Source organism: Camelina sativa, chromosome 6 (genome assembly GCF_030686135.1).
Source record: "Camelina sativa cultivar CO46 ecotype springtype chromosome 6, ASM3068613v1".
Taxonomy (NCBI): domain Eukaryota; kingdom Viridiplantae; phylum Streptophyta; class Magnoliopsida; order Brassicales; family Brassicaceae; genus Camelina; species Camelina sativa.
In genome coordinates, this window is record NC_141885.1 from 4,148,052 (window position 1) to 4,165,725 (window position 17,674).

At 37.1% G+C, this 17,674-nt stretch overlaps 1 protein-coding gene and 1 pseudogene across 1 annotated transcript; one reads left to right on the plus strand and one right to left on the minus strand.

Moving 5' to 3' along the window:
* Window positions 1-551: 551 nt before the first annotated feature.
* Window positions 552-1,312, minus strand: LOC147942234 (uncharacterized). The gene is made up of 2 exons (XM_087455985.1): window positions 1,139-1,312; window positions 552-974 (listed from the first exon to the last, which is right to left on the minus strand). Exons 1-2 carry the CDS (start codon window positions 1,310-1,312, stop codon window positions 552-554), a joined length of 597 nt encoding a protein of 198 aa, XP_087312111.1.
* Window positions 1,313-6,582: 5,270 nt separating this feature from the next.
* LOC104698681 (lysine histidine transporter 1-like) lies at window positions 6,583-10,524 on the plus strand (annotated as a pseudogene).
* The last annotated feature ends 7,150 nt before the right edge of the window (window positions 10,525-17,674 follow it).

Below are 17,674 nucleotides of genomic sequence, written 5' to 3' on the forward strand. Positions count from 1 at the left end.
TTTGTTATTTTTCTCTTTATTTTATTTAGCCGACAATTATTGGATATGGGCTTTTCTTAAAAGCCCATTTTATTAACTACTACCCAATATTAATTCCATGAAAAATATAGAAAACAATGGGAAACAAAGTGAGCAAAGCACAATTTCAACTTTACTATTTGACTATGATCGATTCTGCACATTCAAATTAACTTTAAAACAAAAATTAATTACTAGTGAGTATTTTTTTTGAATTTATAAATAATATTACATGCCTAAGTTTGGTAGAAGACAAAGAGTAAATAACCACGATGTGTAATTTCTTTTATGTATATTATAATTTTAAAATAAAATATAATTTATACGACGATTTAGTATTGTAAATTGAGAAACGTTTGTCATTTTTTTTAGTATGAATATGAGAGATGTATTTTGGTGAATGTTGATTTGAATGATGTATATTAAAAACTTGGAAAGGTGTTAGGTTTTATTTTCAACTACACAATAAAATCTCGGAAATCACGATTAAGCAATGATGTCCACCCTACACCTGCAAAAGCATCACCTGCTTTCTACGAACAATCTATAAAACACCGATACCTAGCAAAAACACCAGGAAGGTGTCTTATGCGCCCCGACACCAGCGCTCCAAAGGCACTCAGAATGCTGAAAGATTCCTCATCCACAACCTCGGTTTGTGCCTGTAACCACGTAGACGCCTCTCCTAACGCTACCCGAACGACATTGTCCGGTTTTTCCATTTGATTCTCAAAAACTCTAGCATTCCTCGCCTTCCATATATACCACATAATCCAAGGGAAAGTTGCTATTTGAGAACCCGGATTTGAAGAACCCAGAAATTGATCCACATTGGCATACAGAGAATCCGTGGGGAAGGATACCGAACCGGTAGGCACCAGAGCTAGAGCCCAGGCCTGACGTGCTGGTGGACACCGAAAAATAGCATGGTTGATTGTTTCCTCAGCGTCCCGCATCTTGCACAGCCAGAATCACAATCAATACCTCGCAATCGCAAATTCGAGGTGACCGAAAGACACCCTACTAAAATTTGCCACATAAAATGATGAATTTTTGGAGGACATGACACCCTCCAGACCCCCGCTAGAAGAGGATTAATATCAGGCCCATACCGAATTACCTGATAAGCATGTTGTTTCGCTAAGCGTTCCGTATCATATCCTGATTTCAAAGTATATTTCCCGGTCTTCGTAAAATGCCAACCTAGTGAGTCTTCCGACTGAGAGTTATCCAGCGGTAAAGCCACTATCAATGTGACATCGTCCGGAACAAAGTGCTCATTGAGCACATCCATGCGCCAAGAATTTGTCTGGCGATTGATTAAATGAGAAATTTTTAAAGAAGGATCCTTAAAAAGTCTCTTGCATAAAACTGGTCTTGGGGATTGAGCCGGTACCCATGGACCATTCCATATAGAAATAAATTCTCCAGAATTAACCCGTTTAATAAGTCCTTTGTGTACCAAAGATCTAGCCTTTGTATACCAAACACATTTAAATATAAACGGTTCGACAATTAAAAAATGTTAAGCCCTTGGTATCGTTCTTTCAACTTTTTGACTCTTAATTACCATCATCTAAATAAGTACGGCAAATCAAGCAAAATACCAAATTTGATTTATCTGATTACACATTCTTTTTGTCTTTGTTAGAGAAAACGATAATAACTTAAATATTTAATAGTAATATATTTTTTAAAAAATAGTAACTATATGTAGCTGACTTGGAGTTTGGTAATAATATGCTTGCTTATCTTCGTTCTCTCCAATAACATATCAATATCCAATAATATACTGTATTACTACTGATTAAGGTCTTTCTGATTTTCAGGTAATACAGTATATTACAGTTTAAAGACCTTACAAGTCAACAGGGGTGTAAAGTATATTACAGTATATCAACGCGATGTCATTCCCTCAAAAGTCAACGCGATGTCATCGCGTTGTGCAGGTAAATCCCCCTTTTCAGATCGTTGTGCAGGTAAACACCTGTATCCCCCTTTCTCTCCAATAACACATCAAACGTATAGACGTGGGTCGACTTTGGTACACTATCTTAACTATACTCTTTCTTCATTATACATCCTAGACTTTTTATCTCTTTTCTAAACACCATAAACAATTTTTTTCTCTATCAAACATCATAAACCGTACAAACTCTTTAAATTACAACATAACTACTCTAAATGGTAATTACACTTAGTAAATCAGTAATCACGTTTTTAAAACCACGATTGCGTTTAGTGAACCAAAAACAAAATTAAACCCACGTCTAATTTTTTCTTCTTCATATCAAAAGTACATAAATCTTAGGGTTCCTTTCTTCGTCTCCACTTCATCGCAACAAGAACTTGCTTCTCTTTTTTCTCAATTTTTCTGGTAAGATATTTTCTCTCTCTCTCTTTATAGCTTCTCTCACTATCTCTGTCATAGCTTTTCTCTTTCTCTCTCATAGATTTTCTCTATCTCTCGTTATAGCTTCTCTCACTACCTCTCTCTCTCAGTTACCTAATGAACGAAGAAGACATGGATGAGATACAATCCGAAGATATGGAAGACGCTGATAACAATCTTAGTGAGGAAGACAAAAATGACATGAAAAAAGGAAAAAACAAAAGAGAAGGTAAGAAAAAAATCAAAAATGACAACGAAGCTGAAGATGATGAAGATGAAATAGACCGGTTTGAGTTTGAAATAGAAGATTCAGTAGGGAATTTTGTTGATGAATTGTCTGTTGGCTGAAATGAAATTCCAGATAGTTCAGATGAAGAGGAAGATCCAATTGTTTTACGAGATAGAAGAATCCAAAGGAGAAGAGTTTATAGATTATCTATAGGTATATTTTTCTACAATGGTGTTGAGTTTAAAGAGGCTGTAATTGAGTATGCTTTAAACTCAGGGAATAATGTGGTTCAAGGAAGATGGGAGAAGACAAGGCTTGAATTCAAGTGTGGCATTGTTGGCAAGTACAAGTGGAGGGTGTATTGCTCTTATGATGAGCCTAGAAAAATGTGGGTGGTGAAGTCAACATACCGAAAACACAGTTGTCTCCGAATGGGAGATGCAGACTACTTAGAAGTCCCATTATAGCAAGACTTTTAGTGGACAAGTTAAGAGTAAATCCAAAATTCATGCCTTAAGAAATTCAGAAGCACATTAAAGATCAATGGAAGTTGGTAAGTTCTAGGGGTCAATGCCAGAGCGCAAGGCTGCTAGCTCTAAAGTTGCTTGAGAAGGAGTATGAAGAACAGTTTTTTGATTTTTTGTGATCTTGGTGATAGTTTTTGTTTCTTGAAGCCATCGACTATAAATCTTAACAATAAAACCTTTCTCTCTTGTTCTAGACTAAGATACAAAAGAAACAAATAGAAATTTTTTGTTTTGTTTTTGTGTTTATCACCAATGTTTTCTCAACTTTGATTTTTTGTGAATCTCTCGTCTTTCTCTCTTTCTCTCTTTCTCTTGTGTTTTCTTGCTCTGTTTTTTACGCACAAGAACAGAGTATATATAATGATCAACATGTACTCTCATCGTACGTTTGCAACCGTACATTAAAACAACGCAACCACTTAACCGTTCATCACCAGCTTCAGTTGCAGAACAGAGAACAAAATGAGCATTAATCAACAAAAAGAATCTCCAACAAAAACGATGGCCTTCAATCTTAAAATCAGATTCCTTTAATCTTGCAAAAAATAACTTTAGAACACTTGTTCGCTTTCGAATTCTTTTTAAGAGTAAATAAAACCCTAAGATTTGGGATTGTCGATATAAAGAAGAAAAAGATGGAGTGTATGTACAATTTTTTGGTTTACTTATTGTAATCGTGATTTTTAAAACGTGATTGCCGGTTTACTAAATCTAATCATAATTTAGAATCGTTGTGTTGAAATTAAAGACAATATATAGTTTATGATATTAAATAAAGAAAAATATTGTTTAGGATGTTTAGAAAAGAGACAAATACTTTAGGGTGTTTATCCAAGAGGAAGTATAGTTGGTGTAGCGTAGCAGAGTCAACCGTATAGATGTGGGAGTTTTAAGTTTATTTCTTGGCGCTTTCTTAGAAAACACAAAGATCAAACATATTGGCAGCATCAAACATATTTAATCTTTTTCTTTTTTTAGCAGCATCAAACATATTTAATCTAAACGATATGTTGATCAGGGTTTGATTATAAAAAAAAAAGTTGACCTACGAGACTATTTAGACATAGAATAAAATTATACAATGATGCTTTGAATGATGAATTAGTTTGACATTATTGTGCATTGAGATTTGAGGATATTTGAGATTTTTTTTTGGTGATTACGATTTTCCATTTATTTTTGATGTTTTTACTAAGAAAAAATGTTTTATGTATCTACAATATTCTTTTCCTCAACTTCAATAAAATATAAGTACATATAAAATTGGGTTGGCATCAACTTTTTTTTTAAAAAAAATTCTGAAAATTACCGAAATGAAGACATTTAAATATTAGAATAATATACATGTATATCGTATTTATATATATATATATATATATATGTAATGTATGCTTGTAAATTAATTGTAACGAAAATGTTGAGTTGAGTCATATATACATTTTCAGTCGTATTTCTAAGTGTTGGCAGGTCATTCTCTGAAAAGTCGTCCTTCGTTCGTGCCATTTGTACATATCTATGAAACTTCCCGAACTCAAAACACTGATTATATTATTCACTCAAGCTTGTTGAAAGATCATCCGAACGAAAATAATATTATTTAGAAATCTTTTATTATTAAATTATTTACCGGATACCATCGTTATAAAAAATTACTTAGCTTGGATATGATTTTGTTACTTGTATCTACAAATCAATAATATTTGAATCGAATGGGATATTTTTTCGCGTGATGAGGTGTTACATGTATAGCCAATCACGTTATCCACTCTATCAATGATATTAATTAATTTGATTCAAGTACAATTAACGGAATTTAGTCTAATCTACCACATTTAATATAAAACTTTTCAATTCTACCACAATCATAAATTCCTTTTCCATTCTACCACAAGTAACATTTCAAATGTCAAAAATACCCTTGTGTTACGTGACATAACAAAAGAAAAATCATTTTTAATTTTTTATGGGTAGAAAAGTTCTGATTTGTTAAAGCTGTAGACAAATTATGTTCTGTAGAAAAGTTGAGCATATAGATAATTTATCAAATTCATTGAGATGGACAAGTTCCAATTTGTTGGATCTATGGACAAGTCGTGAAACTAGTACTATGCAAGCCATGAAACTTAGTATCTAAGTATAATTAAGTATAACTTGATGAACCATCTACAACAAATTGTGTGGTCCACAGTGTAAACCTGGCTGGATTGTGGACAACTTCTTTCATAGACGTATCATTGGATCTAGTCCATCAAAACATGTCCACAACGACACCATAACCACACCGTCTCAAGATTCCAGACAAGAGAATATTGTTTCTGTCTCCTTCGGCTTCAATGAAGATTCACCGCCATTGAAGATTGTCGGTGGCAACAGCAACAACAACAACAACGCTAAACCATCGGCGAAAGCCTTCGACGGGACAACAACCGCCCTTTCCTTAGGTATAGCAGCGGCAGAGGTCGGAGCAGCTACAGGAACTTCAACGTTTCTCCCTTGAGCATTCTCTTTCTTCTTATTTCTCTTTCTACATAGACAGAACACAATCAGGAAAAGCAACAACAGACCAACAACACATCCGATTACGATTCCGGCAATAGGTCCCGCAGATAACTTGTTGCTATCTTTTTTCTCCGGCGGCGGATTGGGTTCTTGAGCAGCGTCACCACCAATTGGTAAAGAACCAATTAAACCAGTTCCGGGTAACCGGAGGAGGATCAGATCACAGTTGGTCCTCCGATAAAAGGAAGTTAATCCTCCAATAAATTCTTGAGCAGCGTCACCACCAATTGGATCAGAACCAGATAAAAGGAAGTTAATCCTTCTCTATTGTGAATGCAATGTAAAGAATTTGTAGGGCTAAAATGATCATTTTGAAAGACACTTGTGGTAGTTCTTGAAAAGGATTTTTGAATGTGGTACATTGAAAAAAATGAGTTTCCAACGTGGTAGAATCGTTAAAATTCTCTACAATTAATATGTAAGTGATCTCTTTTGTTTATGATGTTTCATTTTATTATCTTTTTTTATGTATATATGTGTGTAACGACAACTAAGAATGTTTATTATATGTGAATATGTGATCGTGGTGTGAACGTACAAACACATACTAATACTTTATATTTTTTTTTCTTTTAAGGTGGGTGCATGTAAGATATTAAATTTTCTTTGTGGCGTATTGAACATAATAAAACTTCAACACAAGTAGTTTTAGAAGTCAAACAAACCTCTCTCTCTATATATGTATCTTTCTCTCATCGTATTTAGCTATATATATATATATATATATATATATGTGTGTGTGTGTGTGTGTGATTGTATATAAGTAAGGTTGCCTCAGCATTGTGAAGACTTGTTAAGCTCTTTTGTATCTTCTCTCTCTTTCTCTCCTCTTCTACTCTTTCTAATACTGTGTCCCCATGGGAAAGCAAGCTCCTGATGAAGATTCACACACTAAAGATGTTAGTTTTCCACTCTTCTGTTTCTGTTTTGTGATTACCACAAAAAGTACTCCTTCGAATATATATTTCATACCCAAAATATAGTTGTATTGATGGATGTGTTCATATAACAGATGGATGAGAAAACAGCAAGAGAAAAAAGAAATCGACGCCTGGCTCCCGATAACATCATCGAGAAATGCGAAGTGGTGGTACTCTGCGTTCCACAATGTCACGGCCATGGTTGGAGCCGGTGTCCTCAGCCTCCCTTACGCCATGGCTCAGCTCGGTTGGTGTTGTAACTAACCTTAATTAACTGATGCAGTGAATCAAAAAGTAGTTAAGCTCACAACAAAATAAAACTTTGAATGATGCAATGCAATGATTTTCTATAGCGCGCGATGACGTTTAAACCGAACCCATTCGAACCAAATCGAAGTTATCGAAATCACTTTGCTTAGAGTTTGGTTGTCAATATTTGAACCAGACTAACCAAATTGAACCGTAACCAAACCAACTTAATCTAGTTCCCCAGCCATATTAGAAAATAGAAATGTTTTATGTCAGGTAAGAAAAGGTTTATGTGATAAATTATGAGAGATGCATGTGATGAATTTACACTAAAAAGTGTTCTATATCAATTTTTAGTGAAAAACATGACAAAATATATAATATGGATGATTTACTGAAATTACCAGAAATATAACAAGTGTCAGTGATGTATTTACCCTACTTATATTTTCTAGTTTTAAATATATTCCAGATATAAAATATTTTGATAATAGAGGAATATAAGATGCAATTAATCACTGACTAATTCGGTTTTAGGCTAAATAAATTAACCGGTGTACAGGGGACCGGGTGTGGTAGTTCTGGTATTGTCATGGATCATAACACTATACACACTATGGCAAATGGTGGAGATGCACGAAATGGTTCCAGGAAAGCGTTTTGACCGCTACCACGAGCTTGGACAACATGCGTTTGGCGAAAAGCTTGGACTCTACATAGTCGTGCCGCAACAGCTGATCGTAGAAGTTGGCGTTTGCATCGTTTATATGGTCACTGGAGGCAAATCTCTAAAGAAGTTTCATGAACTCATATGCGAGGATTGTAAACCAATCAAACTCACTTACTTCATTATGATTTTTGCATCCGTACACTTCGTCCTTTCTCATCTCCCTAACTTCAACTCCATATCCGGCGTTTCTCTCGCTGCCGCGGTTATGTCCCTCAGGTACGTAAACAGATTTCTCAATTGCAAATTAATTTGAGTTGGAAAGGTAAATCCGATGTCCTGAAACAATGAACGGGATCCAATTTTTTATTATTATTATTCCATTTTGGTGTTTCTAGCTACTCCACAATTGCTTGGTCAGCCTCTGCTGCTAAAGGTGTTCAAGAAAATGTTGAATACGGTTACAAAGCGAAATCCACAGCAGGAACTGTATTCAACTTCTTCAGCGGGTTAGGCGAAGTAGCGTTTGCATATGCAGGCCATAACGTTGTCTTAGAAATCCAAGCCACGATCCCCTCGACCCCTGATAAGCCTTTGAAAGGACCAATGTGGAAAGGAGTCGTCGTTGCTTATATTATCGTCGCACTCTATTTTCCGGTCGCACTTATCGGTTATTGGATGTTCGGGAACGCTGTTGACGACAACATTCTTGGAACACTCAAGAAACCGGTTTGGTTAATCGCAACCGCAAACATTTTTGTTGTGATCCATATCATTGGTAGCTACCAGGTAATTTTTTTTTTCTTCTAAACCCTTTCTTTGGGGAAAAAAAGTTAAACCGATGTTAACAGAACCGCTATTTTTCAGATATATGCGATGCCGGTTTTGGATATGATGGAGACATTATTGGTTAAGAAAATGAATTTCAGACCGAATTGGTTCCTTCGGTTCGTTGTCCGCAATTTCTACGTTGGTAAGACCTTATTGTGTGTAATATATATAGTTTCTTGATACACAAGTTATAAATTAATCAAAATTACTATGATTCTGCAAGCCGCTACTATGTTCGTTGGTATGACGTTTCCATTTCTCGGCGGCCTATATATTGGCGTTTTTTGGTGGGTTTGCGTTTGTTCCAACAACATACTTCGTAAGCCTGTCATTATTTTAAAACATTTTTCATATGTTTTGAGTTTTAAGAAACAGTAATTGATAAATTTGTATTATTTGTCTTTTTGCTTTTTTGGCAAAAAGCTTCCTTGCGTAATTAATACTAATAAAAGAAATAATTTTAGCCCTTTGAGAATGTCCACACCAGCTTCTTAAAAACCCATACATTGTGCCACATCAGCTTACTATTTTGCAAATTCTAAATCTCTAACAATAATTATGTCATATCATCATCCTCAACGACGATAATTAGGTTTGTAATGGTTTTCGTAACGCTGCTTCCTCTACATGTCGCTATAGATTCTTCACGTTTTCAGTTTCATTTCGTCAAAATTCAACTCTAATCTCCTTTAAAACTACCAGAAATGGAGTCCACAACCAACCAAATACTAGAAAGGACAAGCCAATCGAGCGACGCGACGAAGCAGGCGTACAAAACCGTGAAACGCCAAGAGATCACAAGTGGCGGGTTTTCTATGCGTAGGCCTATGGGTTGAAGCAATTTGGATGTCATTCGAAATCAACTATTACTAGATTCAGCAAACTTCAAAAGAGTTGGTATGTGGTCTCAACCTTGGGCTCACAGAACATATGCATATCACATGTTTGAGTTCAGTTTGTCACGGTTCTAGGCTTAAATATCATATATAAGCATAGTTCTGATTATCACGGTTCTAGGATTATCTGTGGTCTTTTCTTCAAAGATTAAAATCAATTTCATGTTGCAGGCATTACATTGTGCATTCAGCTTTTTGGAACATTTATGAGTTCCTAACGCTTCGCCTTCTGTGAAATGTTTTGAATTATGAACATTTGTTCCCTCTGGTGAAAAAAGCTGCAAGGTGTTTTAGGCTGTCTGATTTTAATGAGGCTTTCAATGAGATTGAAGCACGTCATCCCGAACTACATGGATACCTCCAACATGCTGGTTTCCGAATGTGGGCGCGTGTTCATTTCCAGGGTGAAAGGTACAATTTAATGACAACGAATATTGCAGAATCAATGAACCATGCACTGTCAAATGCTAGAAGTCTTCCCATAGTTCGACTGCTAGAATCGATATGGAATATGATGACCAGATGGTTTTCTGAATGGAGAGAGGATGCGAAATCGCAGCTAACAACGATCACTCAAGGTGCTGAGAAATTGTTACAGGTAAGTTTACATAACTCAGCCATAACAGCTTCCATATATCAGCCGTAACTGTTTCCATATATCAGCCATGACCATTATAGTTTCCACAAATCAGCCATAATTGTTTTCATAACTCAGCTGTTATTCTTTTAATAATTCAGCCTAAAACGTTTTTTTTTTGTTCTACTCCCTACTAGGAACGTGCCACCGCAGCAAGACTTATGGAGGTACTAACGATTGATGTTGTACATGTGCAAGTGAGCTATGGATCATCTTTGCATGTTGTAAATTTGGAACTAAAAAAATGCACATGCCGTCGTTTCGACCACGAGAAAATACCATGCATCCATGCAATCGCAGCTGCAGAGCATTTGGATGTGTCTCGTATATCCATGTGCGATTCGAAATTTAGGAGTGTCGATTTGGTTAACGGATGGGCTGGTTCAATCATGCCTCCAGATGAATCATTCCCTTCTCCTGAAGTTGTAGATAATCAGAAGTGCTTGCCTCCGATTGTTGTGAACCAGCCAGGAAGGCCCAAGAAACGTAGGATTAAATCATCTTTGGAAGTTGCCATTGAAAATAAACGCCGTAGGAAGCAACCAGCATGTTCGCGATGTAAGCAAGTTGGGCACAATGTGAAAACTTGTCAGATGTAGTTAGGGAGATTTGTTTTATTTTGTGTAATAACTCAGCCGTCAAGTCGTTTAAACCAGTCGTTTGCTCTCAGATTGTTCCTTTTGTTAACTCAGCCGTCCAGTCATATATATCAGCTATCTACTTTCAGATTGTTTCGTATGATAACTTAGTCATTACTTACTATAACTCAGCCATCAACGAGAACATTCGTTTTCCCGTAAAAGTATAACTCATCTGTTAAGCAAAATTTTGGCGGGAAACCGTAAGTTAACCTAATAATAGACGCAACCTTTTCTTTTGATAACTCAGCCATCATAGATTATTCATTTTGATAACTCAGCCGTTATTCACTATAACTCAGCCGTCCCAAGTGAGAAGTAGTCACCTTTCGTTTTCCCGTAAAATTAAAACTCAGGCTCAAAGTGAGAGTAGATACTAAAATGTGGAAGCATAAAAGGTGGATACGTAGAACATATATAGGTAAACCAACAAAGAAGGGACCTTTAATACAGGAAAAAAGATACTAGCCGCAGAAATGGATAATACTTATTTTCGAGTCACGAGTTGATAAGGTAGAACTGGAAATGGAAACCCTAAAGGATCTCAGAGACTTTGAGGCACAACCACAAAAGGTAACAATTTTTGCACACGATTTCATAGCCTCCATAGCGGAGAGAATGTAAACCATACTCCAAAGCACACATCCAAGCACAAACGGGTGAAGGGAGTAACGGGCTGTCAGGATAGAGAAGGGAGGCTGTGTATGAGTTTTTCCGGGCCGTCTTATAACGAGATAACTCAAACACAAAATCATCACCGGTTGCCAAGGCACCCGAAAAAATCAGAGGATAATGATGTGCATCAAACAACTGGAGGTAATGGAACCTCATTCCCTAGACAAATACTTAGTACCCCACATGCGAAGGTGGCATCTCGATCGGCCGGTACAATACGACTGAGAATATCAATCCCACGGAGGATATCTCTATCCTCAGCCAAAACCCTTAGCCCTTCGTAGTAGATGGCAATGGGGTTGCCAACGTCAAAGCATTTGACGAAGAAAGGCATGTACCGCCCTTCAATCTGGACGCCACCATCAGGGGCATTGGATGTGTTGATTTGTGATGGATCAGTACAAAGGCTGTAGATAGCAGCTGTCTCCAGAACTTCTTTATTGTATACTGCATTTCTTCCCCTACGACCAGCCCTTAAAATAGAACCAAGTGACCACCATTGATCTTCTGCAGCAAGGGAAACAATTTTTATGAAAACATTGTCGGGGAGATCCGGCAATAAGGGTGCTCGAGCGGACATAGTGTTGCAAAAAATAAATTTATTCTAGTTTGTAGCTGAGAGATAATAGTCTAAAGAAACGGGAATATTATAGCTCAGTCACTTGACGGCTCTATTTGTAGTTGAGAGGTAATAGACCAATAATTTATTGTTAAGCAAAATTTTGGCGGGAAACCATAATTCAATCCGCGTCGAGACCTTTACGGATTTATATCAGCAATCGACTTTCAGATTTTTTGTTGTGATAACTCATCCATCACTTACTATAACTCAGCCGTCACTTGAATCGACGTGACTATAACTCAGCCGTCAAACAATATTTTGGCGGGAAACAATAAGTTAACCTAATAATAGACGAGACCTTTCTTCTTATAACTCAGCCATCACTTGAATCGACGTGACCTTTCGTTTTTCCGTAAAACTATAACTCAGCCGTCAAGCAATATTTTAGCAGGAAACAATAAGTTAACCTAATAATAGACGCGACCTTTCGTTTTCCTATTGTTTCTTCTATATATTCATATAATTCATTGTATCGTTTCGGTTTCTTCTTCTCTGCTCATAACTCACTATAAATATTGCATCTTCGTCGAACAATTCACCTTTAAATCTCATATATCATTATATTGCATTCCTACGATCGTTGCACATGTAAGTCTCCTCTCCATGCCCTGTCAATCTATTGCATATTTTCCAATCATTGCACCTATCACTTGGTGACGGTTGTTTTATTTTGTTAGCGGAGCTATGGCCGGAGAGGGTTCCAGCAGACGTGAAAAACGCAAGGCAGAATGGGGAGACGAAGACAATCAGCCGTCCATCTGCATGGCCGGCTCAAGTTCCAGTAAACGTCAACGAAATGCAGATTTCGAGTGGGAAGAGGAAGCACTATTGGCCGTGTCCGAAGCTTTTACTAAGACCAGAGTCGCGGCCGAGGCGGAGACAAAAGATCGCTATGCAGCAATCCTGCATATGATGGATGATCATATGCAGAAGAAGGAAGAGAAAATCGCCCTCGAGCATCAAGTGGAACTAATCGACGCTCAAATATCCCAACTGAATCAAATATTGGGTGGAGAACTTGTCGACTTAGAGACAGAGCACAAAAGGTTAGAGGTTATGAGAGAGATTGCCGAGGCCGATGTCGAACAGTGCGTGGTTCCTCCTCCTCTTGATTGGGAAAACTTAAAGTTAGTGGATCCTCCTCCTCTTAATCGGTTTTTAAAAGGGAATTCCATTGTTACTGTTGTCTCGTCTTCTTTATGAACTCTGAACTTTTTTTCTTTAGATTTTCTTTTTGTAATGTTTATTACTAATTATAACCGGCATTACGATATCTCAGCCATTACGGTTTTATAAATCACTATAACTCAGTCTTCACATTACCATTCGTTTTCAAGTAAATATTATAACTCAGCCGTCAAGTTATATATATCATTCAATTACTTACAGATTTTTTTTGTGATAACTCATTATAAGTCAACCGTCAAATGACCTTTCGTTTTCTCGTAAATATATTAACTCAGCCGTCAAGTCATATATATCATCCATTTACTTACAGATTGTGTTTGTGATAACTCAACCATAACTCACTATAACTCAGGCATCACATGAACTTTCGTTTTCCCGTAAATATGTTAACTCAGTCGTAAAGTCATATATCATCCATTTACTTACAGATTGTTTCTTGTAACAACTCAGCCATAACTCACTATAAATCAGCCGTCACATGACCTTGCGTTTTCCCATAATTACACATCGACTTTGCTGAAAAATTGCCATTAAATTTCCATTAAATTCTCTTACATTTGAATTGATTGCATTCAGTTCGGCAATTCGCCAAAAAAACAAAAAAAAAGACAAGCGTCCTATCACCGAACTAGTTCCCATGGGAAGGCTAGCATTCTCTAGCAATCTGGACGGTCCTGAAGTCTCAGAATGGGAGCCGGACCGAATAGATCGGACTCCAACGGTTCTTCCACCACCAGCTTGCTCAGTTCAGATCGCAAGATCTAACGATCCCGCCTTAAGGATTCAAGCCTTTCCATCGGCACTTCGGAGCCCTTGGACACCATCTCCTCCAAGAAGGCACATGGACCTTCTATCGCATGGCTTTCGCGGAATAAATTTTCCGTTGACTCCAAGTGGTTGATGTACCGCCTCAGCCTCTCCATGCTGGCTCGATAGGCCCAGACGTCCGTGATGCGCGGAAATTCAAACTCTCCCAAAGGTTTGTAATCACCTTCGGGTAAGTTGGGCACCACCATACGGGAGACCTGTTCTTCGCACGAGGCATGCTCAGCAAGTAGACGAGTCATGGGCCACTTCACCAGAAAGAAACCTTCGGCGATGAGCTCATCCAGGACTAGGATAGTCCCTTCCAATCGGCAGAGCCAAAAGACTTGCTCGAGTTGAAGACGAAGTGCATTGATATACGCGCCTAGTCTCTTGCGGCGAGCTTGGTACATCCGGATTTCCTTTCGCAAAGGATCCACTTCCTGCTCAATGACGTTGAAACTCGGAACGAGTTCACGGGATCTTGACGTCTCCGTCTCCTCTTGAGGAGGGGCATTATCCGACGCATTTGGATCGAAACCATTTGCTACAGATCGAGTAGTCACTGGCATCTTTGATAGTTTCGTTCGAGTTTGGAATGCTCTGAACTTTCCAACCCTTCCCCTATTTATACTAAAACCTGGAACGCAACTGCGATCCCCTTCCACCAATCAGATTGCGACAGTAATTTTGCTGCGTCCCGAGAATCACTCTAGAAGACCGTAATAAACATTCAATGTTTCTAACCTAAAAAAATCAATATAACTCAGCCATAACATAAAAATAGATGGCTGATTTATTTCTATGTCACGACTGAGTTATAATATTTATAAGAAAACCAAAGGTCTCGTCTATTATTAGGTGAACTTATGGTTTCCCGCCAAATAATTGTTTTACGGCTGAGTTATAATATTTACGGAAAAGCGAAAGGTCATATGACGGCTGGGTTATATTAAACTATGTCTGATATATGACTAGACGGCTGAGTTATAAAATTTACAGATAAACTCAGCCATAACTTTACTATAACGAAAGGATTGGAAATGCTCAATAAAAATATTCCCATTTAATGAATAAAACCAAAAACAAAAGTCTCTATCTTAGATTTACACTTCCCTGATACATCCAAAAGATACTCACCTAAGATATGGAAAATAATTATTTAAAAATAAACAGAATTTAGAGTCACGAATGAGGTAAAACTGGAAATCACTGCTAGAAACCCTAAAGGATCTCAGAGACTTTGAGGGAAAACCACCAAAGGTAACAGTTATTGCACATGATTTCATAGTCTCCAAAAAAGATACAATAGGGACTGTTATCCAAAGCACATATCACAGCACAAGCGGGTGAAAGGAGTAACGGGCTGTCAGGATAGAGATAGGAGGCTGTGTATGTGTTTTTCCGGGCCGTCTTATAACAAGATAATTCAAACACAAAACCATTACCGGTTGCCATAGCACCCGAAGACTTCAGATGTTAATGATGTGCATCAAACAGCTGGAGGTAACGGATGGCCAGAACCTCATTCCATAGACAAATACTTAGTACCCCACATGCGAAGGTGGCATCTCGATCGGCCGGTACAATACGACTGAGAATATCAATCCCACGGAGGATATCTCTATCCTCAACCACAACCCTTAGCCCTTCGTAGTAGATGGCACTGGGGTTGCCGGCGTCAAAGCATTTGACGAAGAAAGGCTTGTACCGCCCTTTAATCTGGACGCCACCATCAGGGGCATTGGATGTGTTGATTTGTGATGGATCAGTACAAAGGCAATAGATGGCAGCTGTCTTCAGAACTTCTTTATTGTATACTGCATTTTTCCCCTACGACCAGCCCTTAAAATAGAACCAAGTGACCACAATTGATCTTCTGCAGCAAGGGAAACGATTTTTATGAAAACATCGTCGGAGAGATCCGGCAATAAGGGTGCTCGAGCGGACAGTGTTGCAAAAAATAATTTTTATTCTAGTTTGTAGCTGAGAGGTAATAGTCTAAAGAAACGGGAATATTATAACTCAGTCACTTGACGGCTCTATTTGTAGTTGAGAGGTATATATATACAAAGATAGTATAAAAGTATATTATTTGGTTGGGCAGATAATGTCTCGTCAATTAATAGGTTAAATTATGGTTTCCAGCCAAATCGCTTTACGGCTGAGTTTTTATATTTACGGGAAAGCGAAAGGTAATGTGACAGTTGGGTTATAATGAACTAAGGCTGATATATAACTAGACGGCTGAGTTATAAATTTATGGATAACTCAGTCATAAACTTTACTATAACTCAGCCATCACATGAATCGACGAGACCTTTTGTTTTCCCGTAAAACTTTAACTCAGCCGATAAGCAATATTTTGGCGGGAAACCATAAGTTAACCTAATAATACACGCAACCTTTCGTTTTCCTATTGTTTTTTCTTTATATTCTCCTCATTCATATGTCTCTCTCTCTTTCATCTCATTCCTCGTTACTATTGTTTCTCTTTATACTCTCCTAGATCACAGATCTTTCTATTTGTTACATCTTCCTATCGACATGGAAGTTTTTCCTCATATCGATGGACAGTTTATTAGAGACGTCAAAGTGATCATTTGCGCCACTGATCGAGAGAATATTCCGGTTCTAAACCCTGGTGTGGGTTTATTCTATACTCTTATCGTTTCTTTCTTTAATTGTAGCGTAAATACAAGTGGGATCCAAAGCATACTTTAACGGTCTGGACGCAGTTTAATTTGGTGGCTAGTACGTTATACGGAGCCCAGATGTGTGCACTCAAGAGGATATGGGAGAAAGGTGGCAATAAACCCAAGATGCTGAGTAGCATAGTTTGGAATGATTTGGTTCATATGTTTGAAGAATTTGGCCCAGATGACGTCGGTTTCAGAAAGTGATTTCCATTGTACTTTCGTGTCGACTTCTATATGAACTATGAACTATGAACTAGGAACTAAGCACTACGATTGTGTGTTTTTTTGGTTTTATTATTTCGTTTATGTTTTACCTTCATATTAATATTAATCAGTCGTCATTTCGACATCTCAGTCATACGGAATGATAACTCAACCAAAGAGTTCGATAATTCAACCACAATATTTGATAACTCAGTCGTCACTTTATCTTAATAATTTACATAACTCAGTCGTGAATAACGATAACTCAGACAACCCTCTATATATATATATATGAATGTGTAAAAATCACTCTAAATCTATAAATATACCTTTTTATTGGTTTTAATGATAGTAATATTCATATTTCCTTTCTAAATTTAAATTTTGAGTTATAATAATTTTAATATTCAATTGTTGAAGAAATAGTTTTACAAAAATAAAATTCGAAATTCAAATAATAATTAATTAATTATTTTGATTACATATTGGGCACAGAATTAGTGACATCGAGAGAAATATTAATATTTATTAGGAGTCTGGAAGAACGAAAGATCCAGAAAAGAAAGAAGAATACGTTTTCATATTAATGAGAAGACCCTAAACGATAACTCAGTCGTAAAAAACTATAACTCAGCCAACCCTCCAGTTATAAGACTAAATAACCGACCAAACCGAACCGAACCGAAAAACTAATTTTCCCCTATTCGATTAATTATGGTTATATTCGGATTGCTATCGGTTATACCAAATTTGGATAACATTTGGGTTATTTATGGGGATATATTTATCTAACCGGACCATAACCGAAAAATAATTTCAAAAATTATAAAATATACCACCTTAACCAAATTACCACCTTAAACCAAACACATTACCACCTTAAACCAAACACATTACCACCTTAAACCAAACTGTTATA

Excerpts from the sequence above, each read along its gene's own strand:
- LOC147942234 (XM_087455985.1), bottom strand. The coding sequence starts at position 1,312 with ATGGATGTGCTCAATGAGCACTTTGTTCCGGACGATGTCACATTGATA. Across the intron at positions 975-1,138 it reads CGAAACAACATGCTTATCAG|ATGCGGGACGCTGAGGAAAC; the intron begins GTAATTCGGTAT and ends TGGCTGTGCAAG.